The sequence below is a fragment of the Ailuropoda melanoleuca genome, chromosome 12 (genome assembly GCF_002007445.2).
Source record: "Ailuropoda melanoleuca isolate Jingjing chromosome 12, ASM200744v2, whole genome shotgun sequence".
Classification (NCBI taxonomy): domain Eukaryota; kingdom Metazoa; phylum Chordata; class Mammalia; order Carnivora; family Ursidae; genus Ailuropoda; species Ailuropoda melanoleuca.
Genome location: NC_048229.1, coordinates 44,556,791 through 44,579,823, shown reverse-complemented (window position 1 = coordinate 44,579,823; position 23,033 = coordinate 44,556,791). Strand labels below are relative to the sequence as shown.

Sequence of the window (23,033 nt, the reverse complement as noted above, 5' to 3'; positions counted from 1 at the left end):
TATTTGATGGGTTTAAAACCAGGATTGCTTTTTTTTTTTTTTTTTTTTTTTTTTTTTTTTACTGTTATGACTTCTTAAAAAACTATGACCTTGAGGGATCTGAGTGGCTTCTATTGAAATTATATGCCAAATACAGGGACTTTTTCTCAGGAAAGAATCTAGTGTTTTTATCAGTTTCTCATAGGTATCAGTGACCATAAAGGGTTATGAATCACTGCTCTAAGAAAACAATACAAAAAAGTTTTCTTTTTTCTAAAATATATTTGGAAATAAAGTGTAGAAAGTCGAAACCACACCTATAAATTAGAATTAAGTAGAAACTGGCACAGACATTCAAAGCTTAAGTTGATTGTAAACTTATAGCTAAACTCATCTTTTCTGAAAGGCCGCTCCTTTCTGATTTGTCACAAAAATTAGTGTCAATTTTAGAGAATTCGGAGAATAAAGAAAATTAAAATGACCCGTAAACTCTTTGCCTGAAGCTAATTGAACTAGGAGGCACCTTGAGGCATTCCTTTCACATTTAGAGTGATGTGTTTTTATATAATTTTTAAACTTTCTTACTTCAGATTTGCATCTCATTTTGTTCTTAGAGCAATAGAACACTAATGAGTGAAGAAACAGGTACCCATGATTGCTGACAAGCCTAAAGTTGCATGTACATGTTTGTCGGCAGAGAGCACTGGAAACAATCTGTCCTGGCTTTCTTGTATATAACCCATTGTACTCTGTTTTCTCATTGTTGAGAAGTCAAATTGAGGAAATCTAAGTAGAATGTTAGCTGCATGGATCTCTCTTTGACAATTTTCTTTCATTAACTTTAGAATAATTACAAGTGTTTATATTTAGGTTTGTCTTTGTGTCTATTTCCAGTACAAATTTTTGATGGACTCATAAAAATAAAGAACGTGGACCATTTCATCAGTGTCTTCCAATGACACAAGTTTCCTAGGGATAGAGTTGAGAAAAAGGCCACCATATTGACTAAATTTTGTCATAGATTTCACTTAATAGTGTTTTGCAATGACCATTTAAAAAAAGAATAATACTAATTTCATACAGATATATTTTAATTTTTAATGTGTTCCCCTTCCTGCCAAATTTCAGTTCCTTCAGCAATGTGATCCTTCTTTCAAGAATGTTTTTATTATTTACGATAAGCTTAATTTATTTAGATTTTTAAGAGGATACTTTGAAAACAATCATTATCATTCCTTTCTTTAGTAATGAGGAGACTTTTCTCTTTACCTGTATATAATCTATGCCTGAATTTAATATTCCTCTATTTTCTTAATTTCAGAGGTTAAAAACCCAGGCATCCATCATCAAGCTAGTGGATCTTTAACAAAGAAGCAATGCAAAGAAATAAAAAAGGCGTGCTATATTTGAGTAATGATCTCTGCAGCATATGGCATAAGGCTTGGTTGCAGAGAAGCTCAATAAATGGTGACTTGAATTGAAACAGAGGTTTTCTTGAATTCTTAACAGGAAGTTCTAGAGTGGGTATAATGGACTAAAAATCATTTGTAAATAAAATTATATAGTTACTTACATTCCAAAATCTTTGGATTTTGTAATTTCTTAAAAACTTAAATTAACTCTGCCCCAGATTAGCCCAGATAGTAACATGAATGTAAAACCCGTTTCTTTTTCCGTTTTTGATCACCACTTGGTGTTTCTTGCTTTTTTTGTGTAGGACATGAGGTAAACAGAGAGAGAATGATAAGAAATTAAAAAAAAAAAAAAAAAAAAGAACAACCCAAAACAACCTGACAGGCTTAATGTCAACATTTCTGCCTATCCCAACTTCCTACTTTAAGTTGAAAATTAGCAAAATCTTATTTCCATCAGTGATTTAAATTTTATTTCCCCTTTTTATTATTAAGGATGAAAATTGGAGACTTCTTGCCTCAAACAAGGGATGTAGAACTTTTTTCTTTACAAAGATTTGTCAGTTGCATTTAAGAAAAGGATTAAAAATATAGTCTTGCTTTCATATTCCCCCATCTCCTTTTTAATATTCTATTATGAAAATCTTTAAATATACAGAAAAGTTGAAAGAATTGTGTAGGTGAACCTTGATCATATATCTGTCATTATCTCAATCCATTAATCCATTTTTCCCTGATGCATTTCAGAGTAAGTCGTGGACATCATTATACTTCACCTGTAAATACTTGAGCAAACACATCGTTTAACTTGCTCTCATACTTTTCACAGCTTTATGAAAATAAGGTCTTGCCCATGGGATCTATCCTGATCTTCATCTTTAAGGTGAAGGCTAATTTGTAGTGTGCTATGTCCTTCCTTGCTGCTGCTTTTTAATACAAAAGGTGCTTCTCAAAAGGCATATAGTGTATGATTAGCAAGATTCAAAAGAAGATTGTAAAAGTTTCTTATATATGACTTACAGCAGTGCTTTAGTTCTTATTTTCTATAAGGAACATTGCACAAGGATATCTGTTGCAAATCAAATCTTATTTATTCGATAACTTTTTAAAAGTAGAAATTGAAGCCTGAACTTAATCTATAAGGATCAAATACAATGAAGACCTCCAGACAAGGAGGTCTATCTGTTATAAGTAAGTAGGCTTGAGTGGTTTATCCTAACTATATCTGGGTTTTATTTTCCATTTGAAAAGAAAAAAATAAGCAGTTGCCTCTTTTGACTACATATTTTAATATGACTAAAGTTAGTCTAAAAATTATGTTTCTAAGTAGTAAAACAGAAGAAACAGACTCTTCAAATTTTGGTGCAAATAAAGATCCCCTACTTACCTTCTGTTAACACAATAGTTCTTAGAATCATTTTTGTATTTTCTGTTGCATAGGCTTTGTGATCTTTAACAGGATTATTTAATCCCTGAATATTAGAGGGACTATTTCTTTTTTCCCTTTTCTTTCTTTTTCTTCTCTTTTCTTTTCTTTCTTTCTTTTTTAGATTTTATTTATTTATTTGACAGAGAGACAGCCAGCGAGAGAGGGAACACAAGCAGAGGGAGTGGGAGAGGAAGAAGCAGGCTCCCAGCTGAGGAGCCTGATGTGGGGCTCGATCCCGGAACGCCGGGATCACGCCCTGAGCCAAAGGCAGACGCTTAACGACTGAGCCACCCAGGCTCCCCTAGAGGGACTATTTCAAGACAAACTCTTTGACCAACGTGTCTGATTCTGTATATTTCCACTAGTGGAACCTTTAGGGGAGAGAGTTTCTCAAGCCGTAATTTCTCCTAGAGACACTGCTTGTCTCCTGCTTGCCTCCCTTCAAAAAGGACTTCTGCATGGGCTGCATTTTAAATTATCTTTTTCTTTTCTTTTTTCTTTTTTTTTTTGTTTCTGTATTTTTAGAAAACAACTCAGAATTTAGAAGTAGCAACTCTGATCTTTAACTGTTCTCCAGTATGTCCACGTTTTTGTTTTAGAGAGAATTAGCGATAAGTTTAAAACTGAGCATACTTGATCTGGAATACTGACTTTGATCTCTTGTATTACCTCTGGTTGAGTCTCCTATTTTTTAATATACAAAAGAGGTGTTTTGTTAGGAAGTCTCCTTTTTCCAGGTGTAGTTACCAAAATAAGACACACTGAATGCTAACTTTAATACTAGCTTTTTAACAATCACAGGAACATCTAGTCATCTAAGCTGATGCATAGTCCTTGAGCATTTGCTGAATTATCTAAAACATACTGTTAGTGTTCTGTTGATTTAATAATGAGTGTTTACTATGTGCAGGCATTGTACGAAATCCGTTCTTTATAGACAGTATCCCATTTATTGCTCACACCAGCCCTTTCTCCAAAAGCCCCCTAAATGGTAACGTTTAGCTCTACTTTCTTTCATTAAGTTGTGCTCTTTTTATCAAACGAATGAATTTAACATAATGAAATCTTAACTTATTGGGTAGTAGTCTTTCTTGAAAATTTTAGAATTGGTGCTTTTTGATAGTTTATGGAAAAAGGAGTATCGGATTCTCAATGTAGATGTTCATTGCTAAACCTTTTATATTTCTTTCTCTTGAACCTGTGGGATAGGCATTATTCCAGTTTTACCACTGAAGATACTAAGACTAGGGTTAATTTTTGTATGTTAAGTGGTGGAGCTGGGATTCACCTTCTGGTCTGACTTTAAAGCCATGCTCTTTCTGGTATCTATTTCTGTGCATGAAGTTTTTTTAAACCATTTTATTCTTATAAAATTTATCCAGAAGGATGATATTTTTCCCTTAAGTAAATAGAATAAAGACATTTTATGTTTATAAAAAAGGATTTTGAGGGAACGTTTTACAAAAGCACTTGAATACTAGGAAATAAAAAGGCTTGCTTGAAAGAACACAGGCCAGAAGACCTAGGTTAAACTGCTTGCATCTTTTTTGATGGAGGAGGTCTGATTTCTCTTAATTGTGGGGTTTTTTCATCTTCCTTCTGCTTTCTTTTTTGAATGAGGAAAATGTTGATAAGTGACATTTACTACAGGAATATTTTTAGGGTGAATAATAGTATACGTGTGAAATTCCTTGATATTCTTAAGAGTAAATGAGATGATTTTTATTAATTATGCTCCTCTTGCTTTAGAGGTGCTAAGGAGTAAACTCAGTCAATTCCATGATGTTTATAGAGCAGTCATTTTTATTATCTGGAGAGCGATTATCTGTGTTGCAATTTATTCTAATTTCAGTTTGGCAATATCTACATGTTTTTTTTAAGTTACTTGCTGAATTGGTGAGTTTTGTTTTTGTTATTTTTTTTTATTTTTTTATTTTTTTTTTTTATTATTTATTTGACAGAGATAGAGACAGCCAGCGAGAGAGGGAACACAAGCAGGGGGAAATGGGAGAGGAAGAAGCAGGCTCACAGCAGAGGAGCCTGATGTGGGGCTCGATCCCTTAACACCGGGATCACGCCCTGAGCCGAAGGCAGACGCTTAACCGCTGTGCCACCCAGGCGCCCCTGTTATTTTTTTTTTAAATTGACAACACCCTCTTGCTTGAAAAAAATTTCAGTGCACTCGTTTAGCCTCGTTTTACACCCTAGCAAGGAACCCTTACGAAATCTAATTTTCAGAGAAGATTTGAAAACAGGCATCTGCCATGAAGGACTATTCATTTCCAGCAGGTGTAAGAATGAGTGCATAGTGTGGAAACATATGACCATCTCTGCTCCTACAGAATGGTACCTTTTGGTTATTTGAAATTAATTTATTAGGTAGCTCTGTCTTGATATAACATGAAACAAGCTCCAAAGCCAAATCGAAATGCTTTTTTGTATTACCTCTACCGAATTTCTTCTAGCTCCGCATTGGTCCTCTCTCACCTCAATTACATTAGTATCAATAACTGAAGGGTTATTCCACATTTTTCGGCTTTAAGTTTTCTAAGGCCTGAAGCGTCTGATCAGATTTTGTGTTCATGATTTCTGCTGTGCAGCCAGTGTTTATTCACCCACAAGCTTTATTAAATCTCTTCCTTCATCTTAAGTCCCTGTTCCCTTCTAAACATTAGGCCCTCCCTCAGTATCTCCTTTAATTTCCAAATTTTATTTAGTTCAGATGATCTGCATTACGAAACACTAGTTCTCAAGATGTGTGTTCTAATTCTAAAACCAAAGTCTTTAAAAGCCTTAATTTTCTGATATATGTATGGTTGAATAATGCCACTGCTAAACTTGGTAAACATAGGATTTTAAAATAAAAAAATACTTTAATATTTAAATTGCTAAAATTGGGTGTTTGATTTGTCTTTTGATACATAGTCTATTCAAGGAATTGTTAATTTGTGTATTCATTTAGTATTTGCAATTTTTTTTGTCAACAGGAAGAAGGTAGATAATGACTATAATGCCCTGCAAGAAAGACTCAGTACCTTGCCTGATAAATTGTCTTATAATATCATGGTATGTTTGGTGTGTTGCTTTTTTAAAGTAGTATGTTGTTTACATATTAACTATGGAAAGTAAGATATTTTGTTTCTTTGCTTTATATGTATTGATTCACAAATTGCTAAGCTAATTGACAGTATCTGAAGTAACTACTAAAGCAAGGAAAGTTTGTTTTGTTTTACTTCATAATAATCCACTGATTGTTGTAATAGTTGGTATTTGCGTCTTTTCTTTTTTTTCAGATTTATATTAAGTTATCACATTATGGAGACACAAATGGCATAAATGTTAGCACAAAATTTGACAAATTTGGTATGCAAATTTACTGTGTTAGAAAACTGTAATTAAGACAGAAATACGGCACTTAGTCGTTTCCTGTTAGCCAGAGCAGGAATAGATCATAATGTTGTATAATTCACAGAATTACACCCTAGAACATTGATTTTATATAAAAAGGTACTGCTAATTTTTGTCTGAATGATCTTCATATCGACATAGTGATCTGTTCATGAGCCCTGGATTAGATTTCTTTCATTGCTTGAATATTCTTTTTCATAAAGACTTTGTTCTTTATTACAGTAGCTCAAATATTTTGTAAAGGTATTGTTCTTTATTATACTAGCCCAAATATTTTGTAAAATTTGTAGACTCATTCAAACTATTTATTTGTTAATTCTAACTTTGTTAAAAAATAGCTATTTTATTGGAAATAATTTTCAGGTTTTTTAATCAAAGGTATTCTTTATTAACTTAATATTTCATTGCCAGTTTGCTTTCATTTAGATTTATGAATGAACATGGTATAAGCATTCAGAGACAAGGCTAATTTCTCTGAAAGCTGTATGTAAATGTGCTGATTCCTTTTCCTCTTTTAACATTGATTTATTAATTTAAAGCAATTTTCTGTAGGTTTTCTTAGTGAAACTTTAATGTTAAATTTCTATGAAGTTGACATTTTTTCTTAGTCGATAAAAAGACCTCAACACAGAACTTTTAATGCTATTTCATAAAATGTATTTTCTTAGTTGATAAAAAGACCTCAGCGCAGAACTTTTAATGCGGTTTCTTAAAATGTATTTTTTAGTGTTTTTAATTTTTTGTCTTCTTTCTTCCACATTCCTTCTCTCCTTCCCCTTGTTCCTCCCTCCTTCCTTTCAACAATAGGTACCATTTGGCCCCTTTGCCTTCATGCCAGGAAAGCTTGTCCATACTAATGAAGTCACTGTTTTACTTGGGGACAATTGGTTTGCAAAGTGCTCAGCAAAACAGGCCGTGGGATTAGTTGAGCATCGGAAAGAACGTATGTACCATTTATAAATGATGTATCTTTGCTGGATGTTTATCAGTTCACAGAGTGCCAAGCTGTTACTAAAAGTACCATCCATGATTTATTAGTCCAGACTATTTGTGATTTGGTTGAATTGTAGGTAGTTTGAGTAGAACCAACATTTGAGAATGTAAGCTGCAGAGTGGAACATCTGGGTTGGAAATATCACCCACATTAGCATGTTTTCAGAAATGACAGAGTGTAAAAGTCCTTAACATGTGGTTTTATACATAGAAGTTGGGAAGACATCAGACTTGGGCTCATTTTATATTTTATAACTGGTTTATTTCAGGTGCTTACATAGACTTACTTTTGCTTTTAATAGTTTTAGTACACAGAAGGAATTTACTTTTTATTTATTAAACTAAAAGAAATACCTATTTGTAAAAGTAGAAACAACTTTTAATCATGCTTTTTGGTTTAGAAGAAGTCATATTTTCACGTTACATAGAAGGAGGCCAGGTGTGGAGAGGTGCTTCCCAACACAGTGCCCATAGACCTGTTCAGTGATGTGAGGCCTCTGTCTCATTTGATTGAGGTAGTTCTTTAAGTTTTATTTATCTGTGGTACTATTTGTTGGTGTAGATAATATCCACGCACACATTTTTTAGTTGGATGGGTTTGGCTTCAGTTCAAGCTTAGTTGCATTTTATTTTTTATTTTTTATTTTTTTTTATTTTTTATTTTTAAAGATTTTATTTATTTATTTGACAGAGATAGAGACAGCCAGCGAGAGAGGGAACACAAGCAGGGGGAGTGGGAGAGGAAGAAGCAGGCTCATAGCAGAGGAGCCTGATGTGGGGCTCGATCCCATAACGCCGGGATCACGCCCTGAGCCGAAGGCAGATGCTTAACCGCTGTGCCACCCAGGCGCCCCAAGCTTAGTTGCATTTTAAAATTAAGTTTATTTAATATCTATGTTCTTATTTCTATAATAAAATACTTAAGTTGATAGTATAATACCACCCCTACCTGTTTTTTTTAACCTTCTAGTTAAATGTGTATTTGAAAATAAATTTTTGAAGATTCTTCTGTATAAATGAAGTCATAAAGATAAAAAACAGCTGAGTTTTCTACAGCTGAAATTATTTCACTTATACATGTGAGTGGGTACTGGTTAGAGAACTCATTTACTCAGTACAATTGTGGGATCTATATTTGGACACTCTAATTGCAAATCAACTCCTATAAGTTTATAATTGATAATATATTTGATCATTTGTGACACTAATCAGAATCGTATTGTTAGGCCTGTATATAATTTCTAGCAATGATAATTCTTTTGACATTACTACACTAAAATAAGTCATGTATGTTAGAGGAAAAATAATGAGCATAATTCTTTCTTAAAGGCCTTTCTTAATGGGGAAAGCTTTCTTATTTACTGGGGTAGCTCTGCTGATATGAAATCAGTTCATTGTTGAAGTTTGTTCACTCTGGTTTTCATGTAGATATTTCAGGAAAGAAATCTTTAGAATCAGGTATGACTTAATATAATAATGGGAGAATACTTTTAAAAGGTATATTTATTTATTTTAGAGCGCATGTGCACATGCGCTCCAGCATGAGCAGGGGAGGGGCAAAGGTAGAGGGAGAGAGAATCTCAGGCAGACTCCCCACTGAGCATGGACTTCAAAATGGGGCTTGATCACATGACCTTGACATCATGACCTGAGCTGAAGAGTCGGCCACTCAACGAACTGAGCCACCCAGGCACCCGGGAGAATACTTTTAATAGAACAGGAATAGAGCTCTAGAATAAAGAAGTATTTTTTGGTAAATCACTTTCTATTGTTAAAAATGGTTTTTGGAAATGACCAAACATGATGACTTTTGGGATCAGTGTTTATCTAAAATAATTTTTAAAATATGTACCTATGAGTTATGTTTGAGACCTAATTATGTTTGAGAACCTATTATAAATTCTAAAAAGTTGTTTTATTCACACAGTTTTATACTAATTTTAATAACTAAAGAAATGTGTAGGTATTTTGAACATTTATTAAGAAAAGATACTTTTATTTTTCTTGTGAAAGAAGTATAACAAGTTAAACACACAGTCCTACCTCACTGTTGACAGGGTAATTGGGAAACGTGGAAGGGAAGTTATTGCATGTTTAAGAAGTAGTCAAAATGAAGGACAAAATGTATTTAACACAAGTACAAAAGGATTCAGAGGAGGCCTCTCTAAGGAAGCTGATTTTTAAGAGTGCCCTATTCTTTGTGCTCACATCTTGCATTTTTGCCATTTAACATGAATATGACCAGCTTTTTAAAGTTTGAAAGAATGTTTTTAAGATTATCAGAGTGAAATTGACTTTTTATTTGGTATACTGTTCCATGAGTTACAACACAAAGATTTGTTTAACCATTGTCACTGTCAGAATATAGAATAGGATATAGGATATACTAGTCAGGGCACAGGATCACACCAGAAACTTCCTCATGCTTTCGCTTTGTGGTCACACCCCGCCTCTACCTGTAAGGCTTGATCTGTCTCTTTCACTATTAATTTTACCTTTTCCAGAATGTCATATAAATGGAGTCATATACTATGTAACCTTTTGAGACTGACTTCCTTCATTCACCATAATGCCTCTTATCTAAGTTGTTCTGTTTGTCAAAAGGTCATTCATATTTACTGCTGAGTATTGTTCCATTATATGCACATACCACAGTTTTTCTATTCATCCATTGGAGGACATTTGGTTTGCTTTCATTTTCCGAAATTATGAACAGAGCTGCTATAAACCTTAATGTTTTTGTGTTACTATAAATTTTCATTGCTGTTGATAAATACCTGTAAGTGGGATTGCTAGGTCATATAGTGAGTATGTATTTAGTTTTTAAGAAACCTTCAAGCTTTTTTGCAAAGACACTGTATTGTTTTACATTCCCCCAATCCCAGCAGGGTGTGAAGGTCCTAGGAGCTTTGCATCCTTACTAGCACTTGGTATTGTTAGTTTTAAAAATTTAAGCCATTTCGGTAGAAGTGTAGCAATTCCAATTTGCATTTCCCTGATGGCTAATGATGTTCAGCATTGATTCATGTACTTGCCTGCCATCTGAGTGTGTATCTGTCCTCTCTGATCTGTTGAAGTCTTTTGCCCATTTTTAAAAATTTTACTGTATTTTTTCTTACTCTTGAATTTTGAGAGTTCTTCATATATCCTGGATATAAGTGTTTTGTTGAGTGTGTGATTTGCAAATATTTTCTCCCAGTATGCATCTTGTCTTTTTATTCTCTCAACATTGTATTTCCGAGCAAAAATTTTTTAATTTTGAAGTCCAGTTTATTTTTTGTTTTTATGGATCATTTGTTTGGTGTCATGTCTAGAATGCTTTGCCTACCCTCAGTTCATGAGGATTTTCTCCTGTGTTTTCTTCTATAAAATGTTTGTTGTTGAACATTTTGCACTTAGATCTGTGATCCATTTTAAGTTAATTTTTGTATAAGGTATGAGGTTTAGTTCAAGGTGTTCGGTCTTTTTACGTATAGATGTCCAGTTTTTCTCAAATTATTTGTTGGAAGTCCTTTCTCTATTCAGCTGCCTTTGTACTTTTGTCAAAAATGAATTGGTCATCAAAATCACAATGAGATACCATTTTATCCTTCCTACAATAGCTGTAATAAAAAAGACAGACAATAACTTGTATTGGCGAGGATGTGGAAAATTGCAACCCTCATATGTTGCTGGTGGGAATGTAAATTGGTGTAGCCACTTTGGAAAACAGTTTGGAATTTTTCATAAAGTTAAACATGGAGTTAGCATCTAGCCCTATTCCACACCTAGATAGTATTATACCCAAGGGAAAGTAAAAACATACGTCTGCACAGAAACTTGTACGTGAATATTAGCATAATTCATAATAGCCAAAAAATGTAAACAATCCAAATGTCTATCATCTAGTGAATGGATAAATGTGAATGCTTGGCAAGAAAAAGAAATGTACCATTTACTATGATAAATGAAAAAAGCCAGCTACAAAAGACTATATAGTATATGATTCCACTTGTATGAAATATTAGAATAGGCAAATTTATTAAATGAAAAGTATATTAATGATTGCTTAGGGCTAGGGAAGGTATGGGGGAGAATGGAAAGTGACTTAATTTTTTTGAAAAGGTTTTATTTGGACATGATACAACATATAAAGGATTTTCATTGAAAAATAAGTGTCCCTTTTCCTGTCCCTTATCATCCATTTGGCCAACTTGGAGGCATTGTTGTGATCAGTATTTTACCATTTTTTGTGTTCACGTCTTGTACACTCATACATTTCCAGCCCATTATATACACAACCACTCAAATGGTAGCACATGTTTTTTTTTTGCATCTTTCTGTCTTTTTTTAATGGCTGCAGAGCATTATTTGGATGTAGCATAATTTACTGTTTCTTTGGTAATACCCATCTTAAAGGTTTTGATTTCCAGTTCTTTAAGGGCTTCAGGATGTTTGTTCAGCATTTTTCTCAGGTGCTTATTGGCTATTTGTAGATAAATCTTTGGAGAGATATCAGTTCAAGTCCTTTGTCCATTTGTAAATTGGGTTGTCCTTTTGTTGTGGAGTTGTATGAATTCTTTATATATTCTGGATGTTAGTCCCTTATCAGATATATGATTTGCAAATATTTTCTCCCATTCTGTGGACTGCCTTTTCACTATATTGATAATGTCCTTTGATGCACTAAAGTTTTAAATTTTGATTAAGTCCGGTTTGTCTATTTTTTTTTCTTTTGTTGCTTGTACGTTTAGTGTCATATCCAAGAAATCATTGCCAAATCCAATGTCATGAAGCTTTTTCTCTGTTTTCTTTTAAGAATTTCATAGTTTCAGCTTTCATTTAGGTCTTTCATCCATTTTGAGGTAATTTTTTGTGTATTGTGTAAAGTAAGCGTCCAGCTTTGTTCTTTTGCACATGGCTGTCCAGTTTTCCCAATAGTGTTTGTTGAAAAGACTCTTTACCCCCATTGAATGGTTTGACACTGTTATTGAAAATTGTTTGGATATATATGGGAGGATTTATTTCTGGGCTCTCTACCCTATTTTATGATGTACATGTCTGTCTTAATGCCAGTACTATATAGTATTTTGATTACCTTTGTAGAAAGTTTTAAAATCAAGTTGTATGAAATCTCAGCTTTGACCTTATGCGAGATTGTTTGGCTATTCACGGTCTCTCAAGATTGCATATGAATTTTGGGATGGATTTCTTCTATTTCAGCAGAAATGTTATTGGGATTTTGATAGGGATTGCCTCGAATTTGTAGATTGCTTTGGGTAAAATGATACCTTAACAATGTTAAGCCCTCTAATCCGTGAACACAGGATGTCTTTCCATTTACTTATGTATTCTTTAAATTCTTGCAGCAACACAGTAGGTCTTGTGTCTTCTAGGCTAAACTTATTACTAAATATCTTTTTAATGGTATTGTAAATGGAAATTATTTTCTTAATTTTCTTTTCAGATTGTTCATGGCTGGTGTATAGAATTGCAATTTACTTTTGAGTGTTTATTTTGTATCCTGCAACTTTGCTGAATTTATTAGCTTTTTAGCTGTGTGTGTGTGTATGTGTGTATGTATGTAATATTTCAGGTTTTCTACATATAAGATCGTGTCATCTGCCAATAGCGATAATTTTACTTCCTTCTTTCCAATTTGGATGCTTTTTTTTTCCTTGCCTAATTGCTCTTGCTGTGACTTCCTTTTTTCCCCTATGGACTCTTTTATTTTTATTTATTTATTTATATTATTAACATATAATGTATTATTTGTTTCAGGGGTACAGGTTTGTGACTCATTAGTCTTATATCCAGTGCTTATTACAACACATACCCTTCCCAATCTCCACCATCCAGTTATCCCATCCCTCCACCCCCTTCCCTCCAGCAACCCTCAGTTTGTTTCCTATAATTAAGAGTCTCTTATGGTTTGTCTCCCTCTCTGGTTTTGCTTTGTTTCATTTTTTCGTCTCTTGCCCTATAATCCTCTGCCTTGTTTCTTAAATTCCACATATCAGTGAGATCATATGATAGTTGTGTTTCTTTGATTGACTCATTTCGCTTAGCATAATACCCTCTAGTTCCATCCACGTCATTGCAAATGTCGACATTTCATTTTTTGATGGCTGCATAATATTCCATTGTATTTACATACACCACATCTTCTTTATCCATTCATTTGTCGATGGACATCTGGGCTCTTTCCATCGTTTGGCTATTGTGGACATTGCTGCTATAAACATTGGGGTGCAGGTGCCCCTTCGGATCACTGCATTTGTATCTTTGGGGTAAATACCCAGTAGTGCAATTGCTGGGTCGTAGGGTAGCTCTATTTTCAGCTTTTCAGAAGCCTCCCTACTGTTTCCAGAGTGGCCGCACTAGCTTGCATTCCCACCAACAGTGTAGGAGGAGGGCTCCCCTTTCTCCACATCCTTACCAAGATCTGTTGCTTCCTGACTTGTTAATTTTATTTTATTTATTTTTTTAAAGATTTTATTTATTTGACAGAGATAGCCAGCGAGGGAGGGAGCACAAACAGGGGGAGTGGGAGAGGAAGAAGCAGGCTTCCAGCAGAGGAGCCTGATGTGGGGCTCGATCCCCAAACGCCCGGGATCACGCCCTGAGCCGAAGGCAGACGCTTAACGACTGTGCCACCCAGGCGCCCCATGACTTGTTCATTTTAGCCATGCTGACTGGTGTGAGGTGGTATTTCATTGTGGTTTTGATTTATATTTCCCTGATGCCGAGTGACGTGGAGCACTTTTTCATGTGTCTGCTGGCCATTTGGATGTCTTCTTTGGAGAAATGTCTGTTCATATCTTCTGCCCATTTCTTGATTGGATTATTTGTTCTTTGGGTGTCGGTTTGATAAATTCTTTATAGATTTAAGATACTAATCCTTTATCTGATATGTCATTTGCAAATATCTTCTCCCATTCTGTCGGTTGCCTTTTGGTTTTGTTGACTGTTTCCTTTTCTGTGCAAAAGCTTTTTATCTTGATGAAGTCCCAATAGTTCTTTTTTGCCTTTGTTTCCCTTGCCTTTGGTGATGTGTCTAGAAAGAAGTTGCTGTGGCTGAGGTCGAAGAGGTTGCTGTCTGTGTTCTCCTCCATGATTTTGATGGATTCCTATCTTACATTTAGGTCTTTCATCCATTTTGAGTCTATTTTTGTGTATGGTGTAAGGAAATGGTCCAGTTTCATTCTTCTGCATGTGGCTGTCCAATTTTCCCAACATCACATGTTGAAGAGACTGTCTTTTTTCCATTGGATATTCTTTTCTGCCTTGTTGAGGATTAGTTGACCATAGAGTTGAGGGTCCATTTCTGAATTCTCTATTCTATTCCATTGTCTGTTTTTGTGCCAGTACTGTACTGTCTTGATGATTACAGCTTTGTAATAGAGCTTGAAGTCCAGAATTGTGATGCCACCAGCTTCGGTTTTCTTTTTCAACATTCCTCTGGCTATTTGGGGTCTTTTCCGGTTCCATACAAATTTTAGGATTATTTGTTCCATTTCCGTGAAAAAAAGTTGACAGTATTTTGATAGGGATTGCACTGAATGTGTAGATTGCTCTAGGTAGCATAGACATTTTAACAATACTTGTTCTTCCATCCATGAGTATGGAACGTTTTTCCATTTCTTTGTCTTCTTCAATTTCTTTCATGAATATTCTGTAGTTTTCTGAGTACAGATCCTTTGCCTCTTTGGTTAGATTTATTCCTAGGTATCTTATGGTTTTGGGTGCAACTGTAGATGGGATTGACTCTTTAATTGCTCTTTCTTCTGTCTTCTTGTTGGTGTATAGAAATGCAACTGATTTCTGTGCATTGATTTTATATCCTGCCACTTTACTGAATTCCTTTATGAGTTCTAGCAGTTTTGGGGTGGAGTCTTTTGGGTTTTCCACATAAAGTATCATATCATCTGCAAAGAGTGAGAGTTTGACTACTTCTTTGCTGATTTGGATGCCTTTTATTTCTTTTTGTTGTCTGATTGCTGAGGCTAGGACTTCTAGTACTACGTCGAGCAGCTGTGGTGATAGTGGACATCCCTGCTGTGTTCCTGACCGTAGGGGAAGAACTGAGGGAAAAGCTCTCAGTTTTTCCCCATTGAGAATGATATTCTCTCTGGGTTTTTCATAGATGGTTCTTATGATATTGAGGTATGTACCCTCTATCCCTACACCGTGAAGAGTTTTAATCAAGAAAGAATGCTGTACTTTGTCAGATGCTTTTTCTGCATCTGTTGAGAGGATCATATGGTTCTTGTCCTTTCTCTTATTAATGTAGTGTATACATTGATTGATTGGTGGATGTTGAACCAACCTTGCAGCCCAGGAATAAATCCCGCTTGGTCATGGTGAATAATCCTTTTAATGTACTGTTGGATCCTATTGGCTAGTATTTTGGTGAGAATTTTGGCATCCATGTTCATCAGGGATGTTGGTCTGTAATTCTCCTTTTTGATGGAGTCTTTATCGTGTTTTGGGATCAAGGTAATGTTAGCCTCATAAGAGTTTGGAAGTTTTCCTTCCATTTCTATTTTTTGGAACAGTTTCAGATGAATAGGTATTAATTCTTCTTTAAGTATTTGGTGGAATTTCCCTCGGAAGCCATCTGGCCCTGGGCTCTTGTTTGTTGGGAGATTTTTGATTACTGCTTTAATTTCCTTGCTGGTTATGGGTCTGTTCAGGTTTTCTATTTCTTACTGCTTCAGTTTTGGTAGTTTATATGTCTTTAGGGATGCATCCATTTCTTCCACTTGTCTTAATTTGTTGGCATATAGTTGCTTATAATATGTTCTTATAATTGTTTATATTTCTTCGGTGTTGGTTATGATCTCTCCTCTTTCATTCATGATTTTATTTATTTGGGTCCTTTCTCTTTTCTTCTTGATGAGTCTGGTCAGTGGTTTATCAGTCTTATTAATTCTTTTAGAGAACCAGCTCCTAGTTTCGTTGATCTGTTCTGCTGTTCTTTTGGTTTCTGTTTCATTGATTTCTGCTCTAATCTATATTATTTCTCTTCTCCTGCTGGGCTTAGGCTTTATTTGCTGTTCTTTCTCCACCTCCTTTAGGTGTAGGGTTAGGTTGTGTATTTGAGACCTTTCTTGTTTCTTGAGAAAGGCTTGTAGTGCTGTATAGTTCCCCTGTAGGATGGCCTTTGCTGCATCCCAAAGATTTTGAACAGTTGTGTTTTCATTTTCATGTGTTTCCATGAATTTTTTAAATTCTTCTTTAATTTCCTGGTTGACCCATTCATTCTTTAGTAGGATGCTCTCTAGCCTCCATGTATTTGAGTTCTTTCCAACCATTTTCTTGTGATTGAGTTGGAGTTTCAAAGTATTGTGCTTAACCGCTGTGCCACCCAGGCGCCCCCTTGCATCATTTTTAATAGTGCATTTGTTTCTAAGAATTTGTCCATTTAGTTCATCCAATTTGTTGGCATTCAGTTTTTCATAGTATTCCCTTATAATCCTGTTTATTTCTATAAAATAAATAGAATTGTCTCCACTTTTGTTTCTGATTTTAGTCATTTGAGCCCACTCTCTGTCATTCTAGGTAAAAACTTGTCAATTTTGTGGGTCTTTTCAAAAAACCAACTTTTCATTTTGTTGATTTTTTTTGTTGTTTTTCTATTCTCTGTTTATTTCCACTCTAATCTTAGTTCTTCCTTATCTGCTAGCTTTGAGTTTAGTATACTCTTTTTTAAGTTCCTCTTAAAGCATACAGTTAGGTTATGATTTGAGATCTTTCTCCTTTTTTAATGTAGGTGTTTACTGGTATAAATTACGTTCTTAGCAGTGCTTTCACTGCCTCCTGTAAGTTTTATTATATTGTATTTTCCATTTTCATTAGTCTCAAGGAATTTTCTAATTTCTTTGGTGATCCATTAATTCAGTGTTCTGTTAAATTTCCACGTATTTGTGAATTTTTCACTTTTCCTTCTGTTACTGATTTCTAGTTTCATTTCATTGTGATTGGAAAAGATACTTTGTATGGTTTCAAAATTTTGAAGACTTGTTTTATGGTCTGACATGTGGTCTTTCATGGAAATGTTCCATGTTCTCCTTAGAAGTGTGTGTATTCTTTTGGACAGAGTGTTCTGCACATATATGTTAGGTTCAGTTGGTCTATAGTTTTGTTCACATCTTCTGTTATTGCTCTTCTTTCTGGTTGCTCAATCCTTTGTTTTAAGTAGAGTGTTGACATCTCCAATTTTTATGGGTGGCCTGTCTGTTTTTCCTTTGGATTCTGTCAATTTTAGCTTCATATATTTGGTGCTATGTTGTTAGGTGTGTATATGTTTATAACTGTTATATTTTCTTGATAGATTGAAATTTTTATCAGTGTAAAATATCCTTTGTCTCATATAACTTTTTTGACCTAATGTCATATTTTGTCTCATTAGATAGCCCCTCCAGTTCTCTTTTGGTTACTATTTACATGGAATATCTTTTCCATCTTTTCACTTTGAATCTGTTTTTGTGTCCTGAGATCTAAAGTGAGTCTCTTGTTGACCACGTATAGTTGGATCCTGTTTTTATTTTTTTATTTTTAAAAATTTTTTGAAATCCATTCTGCCCATCCATGCCTTCTGTAGGGTTTATAATAACTATTTATAGAGCAGGATTTACCTTTGCCATTTTAAAAATTTGTTTTCTTTATGTCTTACACCTTTGGGTCTCATTTCCTTCATTACTGTCTTCCATTGTGTTTAGTTGATTGTTTTTGTGGTAAAACTTTCTGATTCCCTTTTCACTTCCTTTATTAATATTTTACAGATATATTCTTTGTGGTTACCATGGATATTACATATAACATCCTAAGGTTATAATAATGTGTTTTGAATTGATTCCAACTTAACTTCAGTCAGATGTAAAAACTATTTCTGTACAGCTCTGTCTCCCTCTTTAAATTATTGATGTCACAAATTATATCTTTATACATTATGACCTATTAATATAGATTTGTAATGATTTTTTATGCACTTCTCTTTATATCCTGTAGTAAATAAAAAGTGGAGTTGCAAACCATAATGACAGTAATATTCGTTTTTATTTTTGCCCATGTTTACCTTTAGTGGAAATTTTTTACTGTCATATGGCCTCGAATTATTGTCTAGTGGCTGTTCATTGCAATTCTCCTTAGTGTTTCTTGTAGGGCAGGTCTAATGATAAGAATCTCCTTCAGCTTTTATTTATCTGGAAATGTCTTCATTTCTTTCTCATTTTTGAAGGATAGTTGCTGGATATAGGATTCTCAGTGGACAGTTTTTTTCTCTCAGCACTTTAAATGTTTCAACCCACTGCCTTCCAGCTTTTAAGGTTTCTGCTGAGAAGTCTGCTTCTATGCTCATTGAGGGTCCCTTATACGTGATAAATTGCTTCTCTCTTGCTGCTTTCAAGATTCTCTCTTTGTCTTTCAAAAGTGTGATTATGTATCTTGGTGTGGGTGTCCGGGTTTACTCTCCTCGTAGTTAGTTGAGCCTTTTGAATTTGTAGGGTCATGTCTTTTGTCAAATTCTAGAACTTTTTGGCTGTTATTTCTTCTAATAATCTCTTTGCCACAGTCTTCCTTTTGAGACTCCCTAAATGTGTATATTGGTCTGTTTGATAATATCTCATATGTCCTTTGGGCTAAGTTCCCTTTTCTTCATTCTCTTCTCTTTCTGTGCCTTAGACTTGATAGTTTCAAATGCCCAATCTTCAGGTTCACTGATTGTTTCGTCTGCTTGCTCAAATATGCTGTTGAATCCCTGTGGTGAATTTTTAATTTAGTTATTAAATTTTTCCACTCTAGAATTTCTGTTTGGTTGATTTTTATAATTTCTGTCTCTTTCTCGACATTCTCTTTGTTCATGCATTATTTTATTTCCTTTAGTTCTTTTTGTGTTTCCCTTTAGCTCTTTGAACATATTGAAGGCAGTTGAGTTAAAGTCTTTGTTTAGTAGAGTTGATGCCTTTGTTTCTTTAGGGACAGTTTCTGGAGATTTATTTTGTTCTTTTGAATGGGCTGTGTTTTCTTGTTTGTTGTGTGTCTTTTGCTTTTTTTGAAATTTTTAGTTTTTCATGGGCATTTGTGAAAACAGCTATCTTTCCTGGTCTTTGCAGATTGATGAGGATTTCAGAATAAGGTAGGCATGCTGTGAGCTTTCTTATCAACCCGAAGTGAAAGGTTATGGTCTTTCCTGTGTTTTCGTAGCATGTAATATTTCTTGGGACTGTATGGGGATTTTCTTAATATCCTGTATACATAGCTGCTTTTGAATGTTTTAATTTACAAAGATTCTCCCCTCTGCTTCTCTTTGTGGTCTCAGGTTGTATATTGTGTGGCCCTGTCCCTAATCTGTTGTGCCCGGTGTCTGTGGGTCTCTAGTCTCCCTGCAGTTTTCATGATCAGTGCCAGTTAATTTCTCCCCACTGAGGTCTGCTTTAGGTGAGACACATACCAGTTCTTTAGTCAGCCTCTAGACGGATTAGAATGTTGCAGATAAGGTCTGGTCTGTTTTCTGTGGTTCACGGAAGGGAATTGGGATCTGGGCTGCTGCATTCCCCAGACCAAAACTGCTTTCCACTGGGGAAGGGGTGGGGAAAGGCAAGTAAAAATGCCTTGAAATTTCCTCCTAAAAGTTTTGATTGTGACTTTTTCTTGGTTGGGTGTTTACTTGGTTGCTGTAGACCTTTGACTGTTTTCCAGAGCTCCTGAAGGTATTTTAGTTAGTTTCTGGTTGTTCTTGGATGTTTTTTGGTTGAGAGGTTGGGGAGTTAAGGGCTTAGGGCTTTTTAGTCTATAATGTTGCTCCTTATTGTTTTAAGGGAAGATTTTATTTTCCTTTGAGCATGGGAAATTTTTGAGCATGTTTATAGTAGGTGTACTGAGTGATTAACGGTTCAAGAGAAAGAAATGATAAAAGATCCTGGATGTGCTGGCATTAAAAACAGAAAATATAGCTTTGGAAAGTGTCAATGAAAAAGAGAAAGAGGCCAGGATAGATGAAGAATATTTGAGTTAGAGAAGTTAAAGATTTAAATTTTCACAGAAATAAAGTCAAGTTTATTCAGAAGTGGGAGAGGTTAGAGGGTTAGGAAGCATTTGTGGAATATGTGCTGTGGGAAATGAGATATGGCCATCAGCAGTTTTATGATTTTTTTTATGAGGCAATAATGTGCGTTTTTGAGTATCTTCAGTGGGGCATACATATTTTAAGTGCATTGATACTTCGTTACGATTTATGATTTTGGTTTTATAATTTATGATTTGGTTTTATCTCTGTAATACTGTATGGTATTTATTTTTAAGTATATATACTTATGATTTGGGTTTTATCTATATAAGAAATGTGTATAGCTTGGAGCCCTGGGTGGCTCAGTTGGTTAAGTGCCAGTTGGTCATGAGATGGAGCCCCATGTTGGGCTCCATCAGGCTCTGCTCTAGCTGGGGAGTTTGCTTGAAGATTCTCTCTCTCTCTCTCTCTCTCTCTCTGTCTGCCCCTCCCCCACCACGTGCAATCTCTATCTCCTTCTTTCTCTCAAAATAAATCTTCTTAAAAAATATATGTAGCTTTAAAACATCATACTCTTCTTAAAACATAGTGAAAAAGTAGTAGGGTCTTAGCTCCCATTTCCCATTCCCCAGAGGTAATCACTTTCAGTCTTTTGGCTACTCTTTTGTTCTGTTCTTTTTATCCATATTTCCCAAGTTATTTGTGTACTCTATTTTCTTGATCTTTTTTCAGTCTTATGTAGTAATTGTTAGCTCCCTACCTATAGTTAAAGATTAGCATTTAGATCATTTACAGGCCCTTCTTTCTGTCCGTGCTCCCCAGATCTTTTTATTTTATTATAATTTTTTTAATCAGTGTTCATACTTACATATAATTCCATTTCCATTCTTGTATAGCTTTTCACTTGAAGTTAACTGCTTTTTATTTGTTTGTTGTGTAATGATATGTGTCTAGCATTAATTCACTCAAACACTTTGATTTTATTCTTAGAGACCTCTGTACTGGAGTTCTTCGTAGTCTTGCTTTGATTTGGACTAGCTTCCGTCTTGAAAAAAGGACAACTATCTTCCTGGTATCTTCCTTTACCATTATACCATGTCTTTGTCTCCTATTTATTCCCTGTTCCTTGGTTCCCATGGCATCTTCTTTCAGGTCTTACTCATTTTGTTGGGGTATATAGCCTTTAGTAACTTTCTGGGGAGGTGTGTAGGAGATATATTTTTAAAAATTTTGCATGTCTGAAAATATTTTTTATACTCTTTCTGTAACCAGACTGTGGTAATTCTATGTTTTAAACAATTTTTCCTTCAGAAATTTGAAGGTATTATCCTGTTACTTTCTGTCTTGTGTATTGCTTTTGCAAAAGCTGATGCCCTTCTTGTTTCTCTGTATGTAACTTGTTTTATTGTTTTTAGAAGCTCTAGGTTTCTGTCTTTATTCCTCATGATGTAAAATGCCACAGTGATATACTTTGTTGTGTATCTTTTAAAATTTGTTTGGTGAGTTCTTCTAGTGTGGAGATGCATGTCCTGCAGTTCTGGAAGATTTTTTATATTATTTCTTTAATAATTTCCTTCTCCTCTTTAATAATATCTTCATCTTCTAAATTTTGCAGTGATTTCTTTTCATCTTTGGAATCATGGATTTTTAAAAAATTCCTGTATATTTTAATTCCCAGAAGCGCTGTGTTTTTGTTTTGTTGTTATTTTTTGAATGTCCCTTTGGTATAGTATACTGTTCTTGTTTCATGAGTACAGTGCTGTTCTTTTAGGAATTTAATTAGAATTTTTCTTTTTAAGTTTTCTTCATGCATTGCCTTTCTTTCCTCCACAGTGCTTTTTATATTTTTCCTCCCTCCCTTCCTTCCTTCCTTCCTCTTTGACATTAATAGTGAAGACTCTTCAAATATTTGGTGATCCTTGGCTAATCATTTATCCTTAAGAGGTAAGTACTGTTAAGAAGTTGTGTGCGTGGATTGAGTTTGATTATTAGGCTTTTATGTAGGGAGTTCAGGTGGCAAACTGATTTTGTTTTATTACAGAATCTACAAAAATCAGCAGTTTGGGGCTTAATCAGCATCCTACAAAAGAATTTTCTCGTCTTTATCTTAGTGTTTTGGGAATCAGGCTGGATGTTTCAGGACTGTTTTCAGTAAGACTTTTCTTATTCTCTCCTATGTTCATCACCCCTCGGAGTCCTTGCAGACCACTCTAGGCTGCAGATCGTTTGTTCAGTCAAGAAAGGGGGAAATTACATGGCTGTGCTTTGTGGGGTGGGGTTTGGAACCTAACCATTCTCTTCAGACTTTGATTCAGGTCTTTGTTTTAGCTCATGCTTTCATTCAGAAGTATTTCCAAGAGGATTCTTTCCAGGTCTGACAGCCCAGATTGACTTGCTGCAGCTTTCCTTGCTGCAGTCAGGGTTCAGCTTTTTCTTTTGTACAAAGTCAGTTATCACTTGTCCAGTTTTCAAAACTTGGTTGACATCACTTGTCATTTCTTTTCTCTTTTCCCATTATTTTTGTCTTTATGCCTTTGATAACAATACTTAGTGTTGTTTTAATGAGGTATGGGGAAGAAGTAAATATGAAGTGCATGAATTCAATCTCTGTGTTAAAGCAGAAGTATAAACCTTGAAACTAGTTTAAGGAGAGATCCTGTACAGAGGTTCGTGAGCATTTCCACCAGGGGGCATGTCCTATTGAAACCATTGAAAGCATACTGAAAAATTTCAGCACACAGAAGGTTGAGAATAGAGCGGTCACAAAGAATTCAGAAGAGAGTTGTCTTATAGACTGGACCCTATTTAGTTCATATGAGTATGT

The 23,033-nt window shown here is 34.8% G+C and overlaps 1 protein-coding gene across 1 annotated transcript in view; it reads left to right on the top strand.

The window, feature by feature from the left end:
* Window positions 1-23,033, top strand: part of URI1 (URI1 prefoldin like chaperone) — a 70,908-nt gene that overhangs the window by 31,291 nt on the left and 16,584 nt on the right. The window contains exons 3-4 of the mRNA XM_034672765.1: window positions 5,808-5,886; window positions 7,036-7,171. Of these exons, the coding sequence (XP_034528656.1) occupies window positions 5,808-5,886; window positions 7,036-7,171 (215 nt within the window). The remainder of the gene's footprint in view (window positions 1-5,807; window positions 5,887-7,035; window positions 7,172-23,033) is intronic.